Genomic DNA, 14,975 nt, shown 5'->3' on the forward strand with positions numbered 1-14,975 from the left:
AGCCCCCAGGGCCTCCTCAGGAGGAAGCTGTGTCTGTCTGACACTGTCCTGGCTGGAACACCTCTGCCCTGCTGTCCCCACTGGCAGCCCTGTGTGTGCCAGCTTCCTTGCAGGTGAGCCTGTGGCCGAGGGGGAGCCACCTGTGTATGGAGCAGCGACAGCTCTGGGTCACATCCCATGTCCACTGGCTTCTCTGACAGGCTGGGAACATGTTCTGGGTGACACCCCTGTCTTCTAAGACTGAACTTCACTTCTAAAGCATCCAGCAGTTACTAGGGGTCCAGTGTCAAACTGGGTGAAGTCATGTTTGATCATAAAGCAAGTCACAAGAATGGTTCTCTCCTGTGCATCTGAAATGCTCTGAGCACTGGCAGCAGAATGTGTGTGGCTCTCTGGGAGGCAGCTACAGTGGTTCAGAGCTCTTGGCACTTAGTGAGGCAAGGAGTGTTCTAAGAAACCTCTCACCTGGCGGCAGGTACCTGGTCTGAGGGGGAGAGACAGCTGGAACCGGCAGGTTGGTCCAGCACTTCGCGTGTCAGCAGGGCCGTCGGCTCAGGGCAGATCGGAGGCTGTCATTCTGTGAGGAACAAAGATACCCCTGTGAGAGCTGGCCCCAGACTCTTGCCCTCGGCATCGCTGGGGTCAGTGAAGGAAATTGAATCCAGGGCCACTGGCTCCAAAGCCCACGTTATTTCCATCAGACAAGGCACATTGCCACGTTATTAACCTGTCCTCCAGGGTTACCTGGGTCCTGCATCTGCAGTGTTGACCAGGAACAGCCTCAGGCTCACATGAAGCAAGGAGTGACAACATTCCTAGTCTTGATTTCAGATTCTTGCTTAGATTCTTGTTCTGAGGCTGTAGCCCCCACATTGCAATGTGACATTTGCTTTAAATGGAAATGCCTGTGAATTCACACCGGTCTGGCTTGGAGACTTGGATGCCAGCCTTGAGGTGCAGAGCCCACTTCGCCCCTGCAGCCACAGCTCCCTGACGCCTGCCCTTGGAGCAGCACAAGCTGGTGGGTGCTGGGGGTGGGTGCTGGGCCGCGGGCCGTGAAATCCAGGTCTAGAGCTCCAGACATCCTCCCAGGCTGAGACCCACAGAGAGCCTCTGGGAGCCTGGGCCGTGTCCCAAGCCCCATGCTAGTCACAGCGGTGCCAGGAAGAGAAGTGGGAGCCTGCACAGCCTAACGCACACCACATGCCACAGAACACGGATCCTGTCTGCGTGCTTATCACTTTTGAGAGGACGTCCTGGCTACCTTTCTCTTAGAGCACAGAGAACATTCTCCTACAGGTCGCAGTCCTCTGCCTACTTGTCCTTCCCTGTCTGGTGGGCACCAGGCTTTCTCATGTCTGCGAATGAACAGCCACAGGACCCAGCACCGCTTGTGGACACTGACCTAACATGAGACACTGCAGCACACGTGGCCTTGACCTCCTGGTGGGAGGCGGCGGGAGGGCGTGGGCAGTCCCATGGCCACCGCGGCCTCCCTAGTTGCTGAGCCCTTGTTCTCTCTCCTGCAGGAATGGTTTTCCGAAGCAGACGGCAGCTCAGCTGATTCTGAAGGCCATCTCCAATTACTTCGTATCGACGATGTCCTCTTCCATCAAAACAGTGTATTTTGTGCTTTTCGACAGCGAGAGTATAGGCATCTACGTGCAGGAAATGGCCAAGCTGGATGCCAACTAGGCTGAGGAGCTACAGAACCAGCGCGCGCCGTGCCCCCCGCCTCCAATTTGAAAGAAAAAGCCCCCTTCGGTCCTACTGGGAGGCGGGAACCCTTTCATTTTCAATTTTGCTCATCTAGGGAAAGTAAAGTTTTGGTTTCCAGTTTAATTGTTTTCGACCTTCTAAAATGTTTTTACGTTAGCACTGATAGTTGGCATTACTGTTGTTAAGCACTGTGTTCCAGACTGTGTCTGACTTTAGCGTAACCTAGGAGATTTTATAGTTTTATTTTAATGAATCCTGCTTGATGCAGAGCAGCGGGGAGAGCAGCGTCCGTTACGTGTGGCAGAATCCAGGAAGCCCGCTTTGTTACCGTGTGTCGTGGTGCTTTATTGTACACCCAGTGGCGTTCTTTTTACTATAACGTTCCTTTTTTTTCCTCCTCGAGAAGAAAAATCATAAATTTGCCGCAGACCTAAGTTTTGTTTACTTTTTGTCTTAATGATGGATTTGAAAATGAAAGATTTAAAAGGCAGAACAGAATCTGTTGTCTTTAATTATATTTGCAATTTGGAATTTGTGTGGATTGATTTAGTAAAATGTTAAACTGTTGTTGTGACTGGCATTTTTCAAGTTATTGTGCTCCCGACCTGTAAGTTGGCTTCTCTTATCACAGGATGGGGGCCTTGGTAGAGGTGGCCCACACCTAGGAAGCACCATGACAGCCACTGCAGCCTGGTGGGGGAGGGGCATCTTCAGGCCCTGATGGCTGGTAAAGGGAATTCATGTCAAGTCTCCTATCCTTGTGACACTTGGGCAAAGGTGTTACCCCCATTTCATGGATGAGGAAGCAGATACACTGAAAGTCATATGGATGGCAGTGGCAAACTGGTACTAGAGCCCAGGTCTTTAACTCTGAGCCCAGGTCTCTCCTGCCATCTGCCCTCCCCTGCTGGTCTCTCTGGCTCATGGCTGGGCCCAGTGCCCCCAGGCCACTTGCCAGATGAAACTGCAGAAGCCTCAAGCCCTCTATCGGGCTTGATTGGACCTGTCATTGCTACAGGATGGGGTCCCTGGTGCCAGGAGCTTACCAAGGACACAGTGCCACCACCAAGGTCCCCAAGATGTGCTGCTGCCAGTTGTTACGTGTCTTCTCACAGCTGTGGGTATTTAGGGGTGTGGATTATTTTAAAAGATCCCAGCTGGACCAGAGTCAGTAAACTCTTTTTACCTCAAGTCAGCAAATCACAGACACTATGTGCTTCAAAATGTGCTTTTGCCATTATTTAAATTTGTCTAAAATGCACAGAAGATTATCTTTTTAGAAAGACCCATGCCTGCTTCTAAAGCAGACTTTAACCAAGAGGAAATATGCAGCATGTTGCATATCATGGATGAATGGGAAAAAAAATCACTTTTCCTTTCCAAAATGTGCCTGAGGAAATCGAAACAGAGGTCCTAAGCCATCACAGAACCAATCTCTTCAATGAAAAGACAACTGCTTCTAACTCGAACCTGAAAGATGATCTTTCCAAGTTTCTTCTTAATGTAAGGTCTTATTAAAAGACTAAATTTTTTGCCAAGGTCTTTACTGGGTCTAGAGTACATATTTCTGCTTAGAGTTTGGCAGAAAAGAAAGTTTATTATTGTCTTTTCAGTAAGATACATCTTAAAATGGTATCACTTCATAAGTAGTATCTTCGGACTGTTTGCTTGCCCTGTTCACCAAGGGCATTGTTTCTACAGGCGGAATCTGCAGTGCGAGGGTGAGGAGAAACCGCCCGTGCCGCTGTTAGCGGGCAATCTGGTTATTTACTGGGCACCAGGCGCTGTGTGGAGGCCCTTCAGGGCACCATTTCACTTTGTCCTTGTAACCCCGTAGGACACGTCCTGTTATGAGGGCCGTTTCCCGGCTGAGAACACTGAGCCTGGGAGAAGGGCAGTAACTCACTCGTGTGTCAGAAATGACCCTGCTAATAAGCGATGACCAGATTCAAACATAGAGATGCCGACCCCCCTGGTGGCGCACTCTGAGCAGCAGCAAAAGAGTCCATTTGGCCTCGGTGGTATTTCTAACTCACAGGCAGAAACGCAGCCGGCACTGAGGTTTTAAATGGCTTTCTGGGTGAGTGGCATTTCCTTAGTTACGGAGAAGGAAAAACCAGAGAAGCAAATCCTGTACCTAGTGCAGACCCTCCACTAGATGGCGCCAGAAGGATTGGGAAGTAAAGAGAAAAGGAGCCGGGTTACTGCTCTTCCTTCTGGCTTGCACAAAAGAATAAATTGCACTGGTCAGGATTTGCGTGAATTATTTACCATAATCACCTAAATGTTTCTAAACTCTCAATAATACGAAGTGCATCATGCTTCTGAGCTGTGGGCTCCTTGAATAAATTTTTTCAATGAAACAGAGGGAAAGAGCCAACTAGCTGCCTGGGGTTCCCATCATCTCCAAACCACCCAGTTCGTTTTAAAACTAGGATCAAAATTTGTTCTCTGAAGTCAGCCTCATGTTTACAGGGAGAAAAGAAAACAGCTCATTACTTGGGCGGCGGGGGAGAAGTGTGACTGCAAGGAACCACTTGAAATGCATACGTGCCTCTATTCAAAAATCAAGTTTGCAGTTAGTAAAATTTAGCAAAAACGAAATTATATTTTGAGGGAAGGAAGCCTGCAAGGGTGTCTAGCCCCCCTACCCCACCCTGCCCTTTACTCCCAGCTGTGTCAGAGGAGACTTGCAGCAAGTGCCATGCAGCACACATGCTCACCCCACTGCCGCTGTGCCCGAGCCCTGAAGCCTGGACCTCGGGTCGTGCAGCCCTGTTCTCAAGGTGGCACAAGGCAGACAGTGTCCCCCCCCCTCCACACACACACATCACACTTGTTTCTAAAGAGCTATCCTTGCCCTCAGCAGCTGGGCTCTGCCCTGAGCAATCCACGCGACCTCCGCACTGCTCCTCCATGACACCCTGTAAATGACCCCTGAGATCTAACACAGCACCGTGGCTCCAGTGTGGACCAAAGTGACTAATAACTACAGCATGTGTGCATGCACACACACACAGGTCCTCTACACCCCTCATTTCATCTACACACGGCAGCCGTACGAGGTCGGTCATGTCCTTACTTCAGATTGAAGCTACAACACAGAAAGGTATAGCATATTCCCCAGTGTCACACAGCTATCATGGTGGAGCTGAGATTTGAACACAGCTGTCTGGCTCTACAAACAGAGCTCTTACCACTCTTCCCATCCCTGGGGCTGGCCTCTCCTTTCGTAATACCCCCAAACTTTGCCCCAGTCAGGCAGGGCCTATGTGGTTAGCCCTGGTGGCATAAACAGAACCTCTTGGATGAGGGGTGAACAGAAACATGTATTTAAAGCAAGCCAGTGGCCAACAAGGACTTATTCGGTTTTTCGTATGAATGAGGCCTCAGATTGGGGTTTCTTGCAGAGACATTGCCTCTGTCCAGCAGGGTGGGGACCCTGAGAAATGCCTGCTGAATGGGTGCCCAAAGGGGAGAGTCTGCTCGCCGGCTCAGAGTGCTCGGGGAGGGAGGGCTTCTTGGAGCAGATAACTGAGAGATGGACTTCGTAGGAAAGGTTAGACTCCTCCAGGCCAAGAAAGCAAGGTGATAGGTGGCAAGATGGCGCCTGGGCATCTCAGCCCCAGCCTGGGGAGCTGTCCCTGCCAGAGAATCCAGGTGTCACCCCACTCACCGCCAGGCCAGCCCTTCACCCTGGCCTCTGCTCCCCAGCCCCGTATCCAGCATGTGTGTGCAGCTATGCATCCGTGGATTTATCTGGCAGAATTCCTCCCTCCTGTTCAGGGTCAAGTGGCTGTGTCTGGTCACAGCTACAGTTAGCCCCGACAGAAAAGAAGGCAAAAAAAAAAAAAAAAGGCAACAAGAGATGGGCAGCAATTTCCCTCTCTTATCCAGTCCTCCCCACCCCCCTCAAAGCGAGGGGTCTCACGGCTACTCTGTGCTCACACAGGCCTTTCTCAGAGGGTGGGAGATCCAACTTGGCCAGTCAGTGCTGGGGGCAGGCAGTCCTCTAGTTTCCTGATTTGTCACTCAGGCTGCATGTCAGTCACCCTGAGGGGCCCTGCTCTCCCTCTCATCAGAGGCAGCAGGGGCTGGGGTTTGGTGTGGCCAATTTATTCATTAGCAACTACGATGTTTAATTTTCATGGCAGGCGCCACCAACCAACGTTATCTCGGGAGCTGGCCTTGGTGCCGCCTTAGAGTGATCGGCCTGCAGGCCCTGGCGGTGGGAGCAGGGTCCTGGGCCCACCCCTGGCTGAGAAGAAAGGGAAACGCTCAATGGCAAGGGGTGAGGCTCCTTTTTCTTCTATTTATAACATGGCCTGTTGTGTTTGCTTTTGGGGGCCCCCATATCAAAATAATATCACATGACCCTCCTGACAGGCAAGGCAATAAAACTGCTTGTTAATCCCGGCTCCCATCACTGCCCCTCCACGCTCCTCAGCAAAGGTGTGTAAACAGACTGGCCTTTCCCTGACCTCTAAAAACCAACCCAGCCGGGCTGCTTTGTCAACTCTGAAGGGGAATGTGTCAGAAACACTCTCCACAGAAGGCACTTTCCTCCTCACTCTTCTCCCACCAAAGCGACCCCTCACCCCTGCATCCATACCCACCCATGCCCACGCACACACACACCCCTCCCATACCCACACATGTGCTCACGCACACCCACACCCACTCACGCTCACGTACACACCCTTCCCACATGCATACTCATGCTCACGTACACACACACACTCATTCACATTCACCTAAGGAGACCACGGCCCTCTGTGTCAGCAGAGTGCAGGACTGAGGGACATGCAGAGAAACACCTTTGTAACTGAGCAGAATCGGCCCGGACCCTGTCTGCCTTCTTGGCTTGTTTCACCCTGTGAATGCAGATCTGTTAACAGCCCCCTTGACAGTGCTTAGATGGGGTCCCCGGACCACTCTCCAGAGTCCACAGGGGCCCCACACCCACAGCGCGGACCAGTACCAGTCCATGGCCTGTTAGGAACCAGGCCTCACGGCAGGAGGTGAGCAGCAGCAAGTAAGCAAAGCATCACCTGTGTCTGCATCCGCTCCCCAACGCTAGCATCACTGCCTCAGCTCCACCTCAGATCATCGGGCATTAGATTCTCATAGGAGCACTGGTCCCTGGTGCCAGAAAGGTTGGGGACCGCTGCTCTAGATCACAAGCTACACGTAACGTGCTCACTGGGGAGGAGGCCTTAAACTGTCCCAGTGCCACAAGTTAAAGGTCACTACCTTGGCTGTGGGTTTAGGACACTTTACAAGAGCAGAACACTGTGTGCTAGAACAATAGCCTCCCACATCCTCTTGTGTCCCAAGCCCGGAACCCAGAGCCAGGACCACAGCATAGGACAACACAGCCTCAGAGCCCCACGAACAGGATTCCCTGCCAGCCCTGGGCCCCGCCGGGTGCGTAATGGGATGTCACGCACCCCACTCCCCCATTCCCACATACAACCTTCCCATGGATGAGCATGGCCTTCTGAGCAAGAGCCTTGGCTCCCTCTGAGCCAGGCCGATGGCACCTCCCTGCTGGCCGCCACAGCCCAACCTCCTCCATGGGTCTACCGGTGTATGCCCTGGCCAGGCTGGCTGGGAAACCTGATATTTCTGTACCTAGAAATGACAAGCTTTTCTAAGCTTAAGAGAATAAATTAGAGTGGAGTTCACACAGACTCAGCTGCGGCAGATGGGCAAATTGATTTGCTTCCCATCTGGGAGATTAATTTCCACTGCCCCAAAATGGCAGCAGGGTAATGAGCTGTCAGTCAAATGGCACAGAGTCAGGGCCGGGTGCATAATTGAACCCCGGCAGCTCCTCATTAGGTCCCATGTAGGTCCTGGCTACAGACTCTCACCTTGAGGCGGCCTCCAAACCCCAGCAGAGAATGCACTTGGCCCTGCGGCACGTCCTCTGTAGGGAACTGCTACCTTGGGCCAGGGCCGGGCCAGCTCTGAGGAACTTGCACTTAGCCAAAGTGCTTATAACATATTCGTCAACAGCCACTGACAGCACCCCCCCCCCCCCACTCCTGCCGAGGTTTAATTTAGGGCAAATCCAAACAATTGGAAGGATGTTTATGACTTCTTTCGAAATGACTCCCAAGGGACTTCACTTCCCAGGGGTGTCCCCAGTCACCCTAGGGCTTCTCAGAGGGCAGCACCCCAAATCCATCACCACACCCCACTAAGCCCTTTACAGCATGTAAGACACACACACAGTGCCAGTTCAAAGCTCGCGATGCCCTGGGGTGATGGTGTCGCGTCTCCATTTATAAAACGGATAAAGAAACAGTGGCCCGTGGAAGTTCGGAAGCTGCCTGGGCCTCGCGGAAGGCTGGGCATCCTCTCTGGCCTCCCCTTCCCCCTCTGGCCCTCTTCCCACCTGTCCTGTCTGGTTTGGGCCATGCTTGTCTTGTTTTCAGGCCTTTGCATATGCCAGCTCCTCAGCCTGGAACGTGACACCGCAGCCACTTGCAATCCTGCCCAACCCCGCAGGTCCAGATCTCCCTTCCCCCTCCTCCAGGAAGCCTTCCCTGTCCCTGCTGTCTGGGCTAGCTGCACATCCACCAGCCACAGCACTGCGACTCCTGGATAGCTGTGTGTGCTGATGTGGCTGTCCCCTATCAGACAGTGAACGCCGTTCATTCATACACGTTCCCTGAGCCCTCTGCACCGGGCCCTGTCCTAGGCTCTGGGCAGACAATAACGAGCAAGCAAAGGAGACCCTGCTCTCTGCGAGGGGCCCTTGCTCTCTGTGGCACCCTTGGCACCTCACTGAGAGAGCCCAGGGCAGGAGAGGGGCCCTCAGTAACTACACAAATCACTGGTCAAGCTGAGCCTGCCAGGACCTCAGAGACCAGGCAGTGTGCCTGAGTCAAAGAAGGCAGCAAAAGGGTTAGAGAGAACATGGTCACTCCTGACACTCCAGCCAGGGGTGAGTCAGCCAGCGGTAACATCCTGCTGGATCACTCGCTTCATGTGGGCACCTGGTGGCTTCAGAGCGAAGTCTGATGTTGGCATTAGGCTCCAGCCCGGCACCCTCTTTGCCACACTGCTGACCACAGCCTGGATCTCATGGCAACTGATGCTTCTGCTTTCCCTGGCTCTTGATTCGAAAAGGGCGAGGACATGGGGACTTTCTGGCTAAATGCTAAATCCACAGTAGCAATAAACAAGGAAAACAGTGGGACATGTTTGCAAGAGAGACCTGTGGGTTAGCATGGCCAGAGGGCTCTTGCCTATGCCAGAGCTTGGTTGGTGCTTAAATTTTATAGCCAAGTGCACTGGCCACAAGAAAGATGTCCTTGGTGGGTGACTAACGGCATGTCCCAGTGACCCAGCACACAAGCCTGCATCAGGAAGCTTCTTCTCATAGCCCCAGCCTGGGCCAGAAAGACCAGGTCCTACTGTCGACTCAGTCTAAGGTCTGTGTCCAGGTCCCACCAGGCTCCGAAACCATTAGAAAGAGGCCTGTGGTCACAAGCACAGGCAGAAGTGGCCGTTGTGAGTCTCCAATACACTCCTGATATGACAAGTGTCCAACCTCCTCCTGCCTAGACCATCACAGGACAGGAGCAGAATCACATCTGCCTGGAAAAACGACAGTAACGACACAGCCAGGGACGTGACCAAACACTCGACAGACTAAGCAGTCTGCATGCGTTCTCCCATCAAATCGTAACCGCCCCGAAAAGTGAACTGTAGCATCCCTGCTCTCTGGGTAAGGGAGCTTGGATCAGAGAGGTGAAGTGACTTGCCAGGGCCACACAGCAGAAACCTGGCAGAACCAGGATTCGAGGCCGGGAATGGGTAACTGAAGTCAACCCTTACGCATTCCATGACACGGCCTCGAAAAGTGCAGTATCCCATTTTACGGAGGAGGAAACGTGAGGAGAGGATTGGCACCTCGTGCAATGCCATACAGCTAGCGAGGCACGCCTGCGGCTTCCTCCTGGGCCTGCCGGGTGGAAAGCAAGGAATCCAGCAAAGCCTACCCTGACACAGGACCCAGCCCCAAGCTCTGCTCCTCCACAGGCCGGGGGCCCGGCGGAGCCTTCCAGTAATTAGTGGGCTCTTGTTAAGACCCAGTCGCGCCGTTCTTGGGCCAGGACTTGTTTGTGTTCCCATGCGGAGGCCCTCGCAGGAAGGCCAGGCCCACGTGCACAGCCCCATAAATCCAGCCGGCGTCGCTCATTACAACGTTCCGCTTCACGACTCCGCCAGCCCAGCCCGCCCGGGCCTCGCCGGCCGGCGGCCTCCCCACATCCCGGCCCGGCCGCCCCGCGCCTCAGACATGAGCTCACTCAGCACGCGGCAAGTGAGGAAGTGGCCGGGCGGCACTCTTGGCAGCAAGGGGACAATGTGCCTATTAAGGCTGTCAGCTGTCAGCCCCGGACCAATGCACCCCGCCCTGCTGAGGCAGGACCACGCTCCTCTGGGCCCTGCCCAGCCTCCAGGTCACATGAGTGTGCCCCATGGTTTGACCCGTCCACTCAGAGAGTGGCCAAAGGAAGTTGAAGTGAGGCAGGGAGGATAAGACGTGGCTGGCAGGGGTGGGCTCAAAGACAGTCAGTCAGTCCCTAAGCTCTGTCCTAGCCACCGGGGAGCTGACCAAGTCCCTATGGGTCGGGGCAGGTCCCTCGACCCCTAGGAGCCTCCTCTCCCACAGCTATAAAATGGGCAGCCTGTTCTGGCTGCCCACTGTCACAAGCAAAGGACAGGACAGAGGTAGGTGTCTCGTAATCAGGGAAGTACCATGGAGGTAACCAGAGAGAGGGGCCCCAGACCGGAAAAGCCCCGCTCTGTAGCCTGTGACATTGACTCTCTATACTTGAGTGTTCTGTCATTATGTCTCATGGCTGGTCCTTTATTTTGGGGGTCTGAGGGACTGGTAGAGAAAAAATTGCTAGGTAAGTCACCCCAACTCTTGAGGGTATCTCCTCATCTCTGAAATAATATTTTGGGGACAGACGCTTAATACACATGAACTATTTCTTTATATTATTCTGATTTCCCATAAAAGTTAGAAGCCATGGACCTGCCATAGCTAAAATTCAAACCCCAGTTATGGTCAGTGCTTGAGAGTAGCCGCCTCACCTCCACACAGGCCAAGTTCAAGGAAACCCAGCCAGGTAGTAACCAGGAGTGCGCGCCGTTCTAACCCGACCTTTGTTGTGCACTGCTGAGGGTCGGCAGTCATCGGCAGCTCTTCTCCACCTGGTGCTCAGAGAGGAGCCGGCAATGTCCAGTTTGGAGGGAACCTTCCAATGCAGTAGCCATTAGTCACATGCAGCTATTTACATTCCATTAAAATTAATTAAAGTTAAGAATTCAGTTTCTCATTTCTACTAGTCACACTTGAAGTGCTCAGCAGCCCCAGGTGGCTAAGGGCCACGGAATTGGGCGGCTTTGATCCAGACTGTCGGTCCACGGAGCCCTTCGGAGCGAAGCCCCAAGACTTACATACCATGGCCAGGGCACTTCCACCAGCAAGTAGGCTACCAAGATTAGTGACGACGACAGCGATTGGTAATCATGATAGTGGAAACAATAATTTACGTATTGAACAATTTCTACATTCCAGGCACTGTGCTGGGTGCCTCACATTCATTATGACATTGAACTGCCCCGCCCAGCCCACAAATAGTGACCTGTCTCCTCTTACTCATGATAAAATGGACTCAGGGAGACTAAGGAACTCGAGCAGGGTGGAGCAGCAAAACCAGCCCCGACGCCAAAGGCAGCCTGCCGCTCGGGCGCAGGTCCGACTCTGCCCTGCACTCTGACCGATGTGTGCCCGCAGAGGTGGCAGTGCTTTCCGACAGGTGTGTTTCCTTTCCTGCCTGTCACGTAGCTCCGAACACTTCCTCGTCTCAGGAAGGCTCAGACCTGGTTGAGCCTGGGCCAGGGGTCACTCAAGTCCCTGGTGGCTGTGTGGACTGCTGTGTCCTGAACAGGCCAGTGAGGGCCACTGCTGGCCCCCGGGCTGCCCTAGTTGCCGCTGGGCCCACCCGGGGCCAGGCACCACAGGGGAGACTACAAGTGGGGCCACAGCTGTGCCGCCACATCCCTTCAGGAGGGGCGTGGCCCTCTGTAGGGGGCAGGTCTGCAGGGCCACAAGGGACACCAGGGGTCAGGCGGATGCCCCGCTGAGACCGTGAGCAGGAGCAGCCCTTGTGTTGCCTCCCAGAACCATACCCCTGGCACCTACCAAGGCACAGAGAGCATGATAAGGTGCCTAAGCCAGGCCCTGGGAATGAACCGCAGCACTTACGGTCACTCGTCCACCTGTTAGCTGCTCACTGGACCGACAAGCACCAGGCCCTGGACTTAAGTGCCAGATCACCTTCTATAGAGCAGATCTCTCTGGGCCACAACATACCTTTCCTGCCATTCCCAAACCCCTTCTCCCACTGTATCTTTGTGATAACCCCAAAAGGCTGGCAGACATGGCAGGGACAGCCCCCAATTTAACAGATGGGGAAACTGAGGCTTCTGGAGCAAATGCAGTTTCCCAAAGCCAGCACCTTGCCTTGTGGGGCTTACCCACAGGGCTCAGCACCTGCTCATCGAATCACTCTTTAAAAGCAGCATTTTAATGGCATAGGGAATGCAGTCAGCATTAATGTAATGGCTAGGTGGACAGCCAGAGGACAGAAAGAGCAATTAGGGGGATTGTTTTATAAATTAAATAAATGTCTAACCAATGTACTACATACTTGAAACTAATAATAAAATAAAACTTTTTTTAAAAAGGAGCATTTTACATGGACAAGGCACACTGTGGGCTCTGTGACTCCAAAGGCCAAATGAGGATACCACAGGTACAACTTCAGGTGCCCTCCTCTCTATCGAGGGCCCCTCATCCTCTCCCTCTCCTCCACAGGCCACCCTAGGACCCAAGTCACTAGGGAGGATCACTGAGCTCATTCGGCCAGATACTGTTTGTTTAGAGACCCTGGGATCTTAGGCACCTTTATAGGTCCCCAGAAATACTCCTGGGCAAGGGGTGCTCTCTTGATCCCACACCCCCAAAGACTAGGCAAGCCAGCTGGCCTTCACCGGGTACTCTCTGAAACAGGCTGCAGGCCTCGGGCAGGCCCGCGGCTGGAACCTTCTGCCCGCTGGCACGAGCCCACTGCGGCCGCGCTGGCCGAGCCAGAGCACCAGGCTCCAAGCTGAAGCCACATCCTAAGTGGCCTCACACCTCCGCGTTGATGGCAGAGGGATGGGCTGTGCTCTCCCTCGGGCCCAATCCTAGGTTTGTCTTGCTGAAGCCCTAGGACTCCAGTTTAAGAGGCTTTTTATAGACTCCTATAAAGGAGAAAGTGAACTTTTAACATGTTTACACTCCACTAAGTCAATACGCATAAGAGGGACAACGGCTGAGCTTCCTCTGCCCAGATGTGGTCCAGCAGGGCTGGAGGGCAGTGCCGGTGCCATCCCAGCAAACTTGGGCACCTCCGGCCGCTTCTCATGACCGATGGGCCTGGAGCAGGGCCCCCAATTAGCAGGCCGCTGTCCACCAGGGCCACAGGCGGGCACTAATGAAGCCGGAAAGTCCTCCCCTGGCTGGGCTAATGGGTGGCTCCTGCCCTCACTCAGCCGAGACGGCCCCCCAGCCACACGGTTTTCATGGGAAGATTAAGACGGAGGGGAAAGGCGGAAGCTGTAAAGTTTTACTAGGAATTCCCAACCATCCTCCTTTGGCCCCGACTCTCACGCTGCCCTTCATTTTTAAAAGAGCTTCCTTTCTGCTCTGAACTTACCCTTTAAATCTAAGCTACCCTGTGCTTGCCTCCAGGATCCGGTCTCACACTCCAGACATGACCACTCAAGAGGAAGAGGAAGAGACTGCTCAGGCCCCCAAGAGGGAGCCCTCCTCCCAGCCTCGCCCTGGAACGATCCCAGGCTGCCTTCATGCCAAGGTCACAGGAGTCAAGGCTTCTTGCCTGAGACCCAACACCTTCCCCGGGATTTGGTTTGTAGATGTTGCGCTCAGCTCCCTCTTCATTTCCTCATTTGTACTGAGCACCTACTGTGTGCAAGGCGCAGACTAATGATGCTCACATTGGCCACTGCTGTTTGAGTCTTCCTGGGCATTTTGGTGGTTAAGAAAGCAGACATTTGGATTGGCCTGAGTTTGAGGCCCAGCTGTGGTCATGGGTGGGTCACTTAGTTTCTCTCAGTCTGTAGCTATAAAATAGGAACAATAAACACACACACACACACACACACACACACACACACACACCACCCCACCCCACCCTCCAAGAGGTTGCTGTGAAGGTTAAATCCCATGGCACATGTGGCCGGCATGTAGTAAGTGCTCAGTAAATGGTAGCCCAGAGCCCTAGCAGCTCTGTGAGGAGGACATCGTTTTCCCTTTTGACAACAAAGGAATTGAGAAGGTTAAATGACCCAAGGTCACATGGAACAGAGAGTGAGTCAGAACTGGGTTTAAATCCCGGTTCCTTCAGACTCCAAAGCCCATAGCCATAAACAGTATTCTACAAAACACCCCAAGCTTAGGAACAAAGCAGGCCCCTAAATCAGTGAGAAAAGTGCAGTGTAAAGAAACTCACCTAAAATTTTGCAATCATCAAATTTCCAAAAGAATTATTTTAATTTCAGCATCATGGTTTTGTGTTGTTTTACTTTGAGCTGGCAATGGCAGAATGGGGTGGTAATGTGATGTTTTCAGTGGTTAGGGGAGTTGTTCTAGAGCACGTGGCCAATTGAACAGGCCTGGGGTGATGTTCAGACCTGGAATCAATGAGTGGAACAAGTCACAAGTGGATGAAACATCTGGGTAGTGGATGGGGAAACCGAGGCCCAGGAGCAGAGGGGCTGCTCAAAAGCCAGTTACTGGTCTTGTGTCACTGCTGGTTAGGTTAGTGTCATTGTCTCAGTATGTCTGCCTCTCTGCCTTTGCTTCACCCTCATTTATCTCAGCCGTGAAAAGCCCAGATCCCGTGGTAATTGTCTGTGCTGAATTCTTCTTTGGATAAAGAGCAGATCTGGTTTTCTAAGTTATTAAAAGGTCTGGGGATGTGTGGATCAATCAGGTTCTGGGAGGAGGCTCACCGCGAGCAAAGGCTGGCTGGTACCATGAGTCTGAAAGAGCTTATACCTCCTCCAATGCAGTCCTGGAAGAGGGGACAACCAGGGGACATGCCAGCTCTAGCCCTCTCTCTGAATGAGCAGTACCCGGGAAGTGTCCCATGGGGGAGTTC

At 53.2% G+C, this 14,975-nt stretch overlaps 1 protein-coding gene across 6 annotated transcripts in view; it reads left to right on the forward strand.

Moving 5' to 3' along the window:
- Positions 1-2,286, forward strand: part of LOC107506816 (core histone macro-H2A.1) — a 70,950-nt gene extending 68,664 nt beyond the window's left edge. For all 6 annotated transcript variants that reach the window (XR_004951837.1, XM_036224021.1, XM_036224024.1 and 3 more), the window contains one exon: positions 1,530-2,286. Coding sequence is in view for 5 of the 6 variants with exons in the window: in XM_036224021.1 (XP_036079914.1) it covers positions 1,530-1,695 (166 nt within the window). In the remaining variant the exon portion in view is untranslated. The remainder of the gene's footprint in view (positions 1-1,529) is intronic.
- Positions 2,287-14,975: the final 12,689 nt, after the last annotated feature.

Source organism: Rousettus aegyptiacus, unplaced genomic scaffold (genome assembly GCF_014176215.1).
Source record: "Rousettus aegyptiacus isolate mRouAeg1 unplaced genomic scaffold, mRouAeg1.p scaffold_m13_p_7, whole genome shotgun sequence".
Classification (NCBI taxonomy): domain Eukaryota; kingdom Metazoa; phylum Chordata; class Mammalia; order Chiroptera; family Pteropodidae; genus Rousettus; species Rousettus aegyptiacus.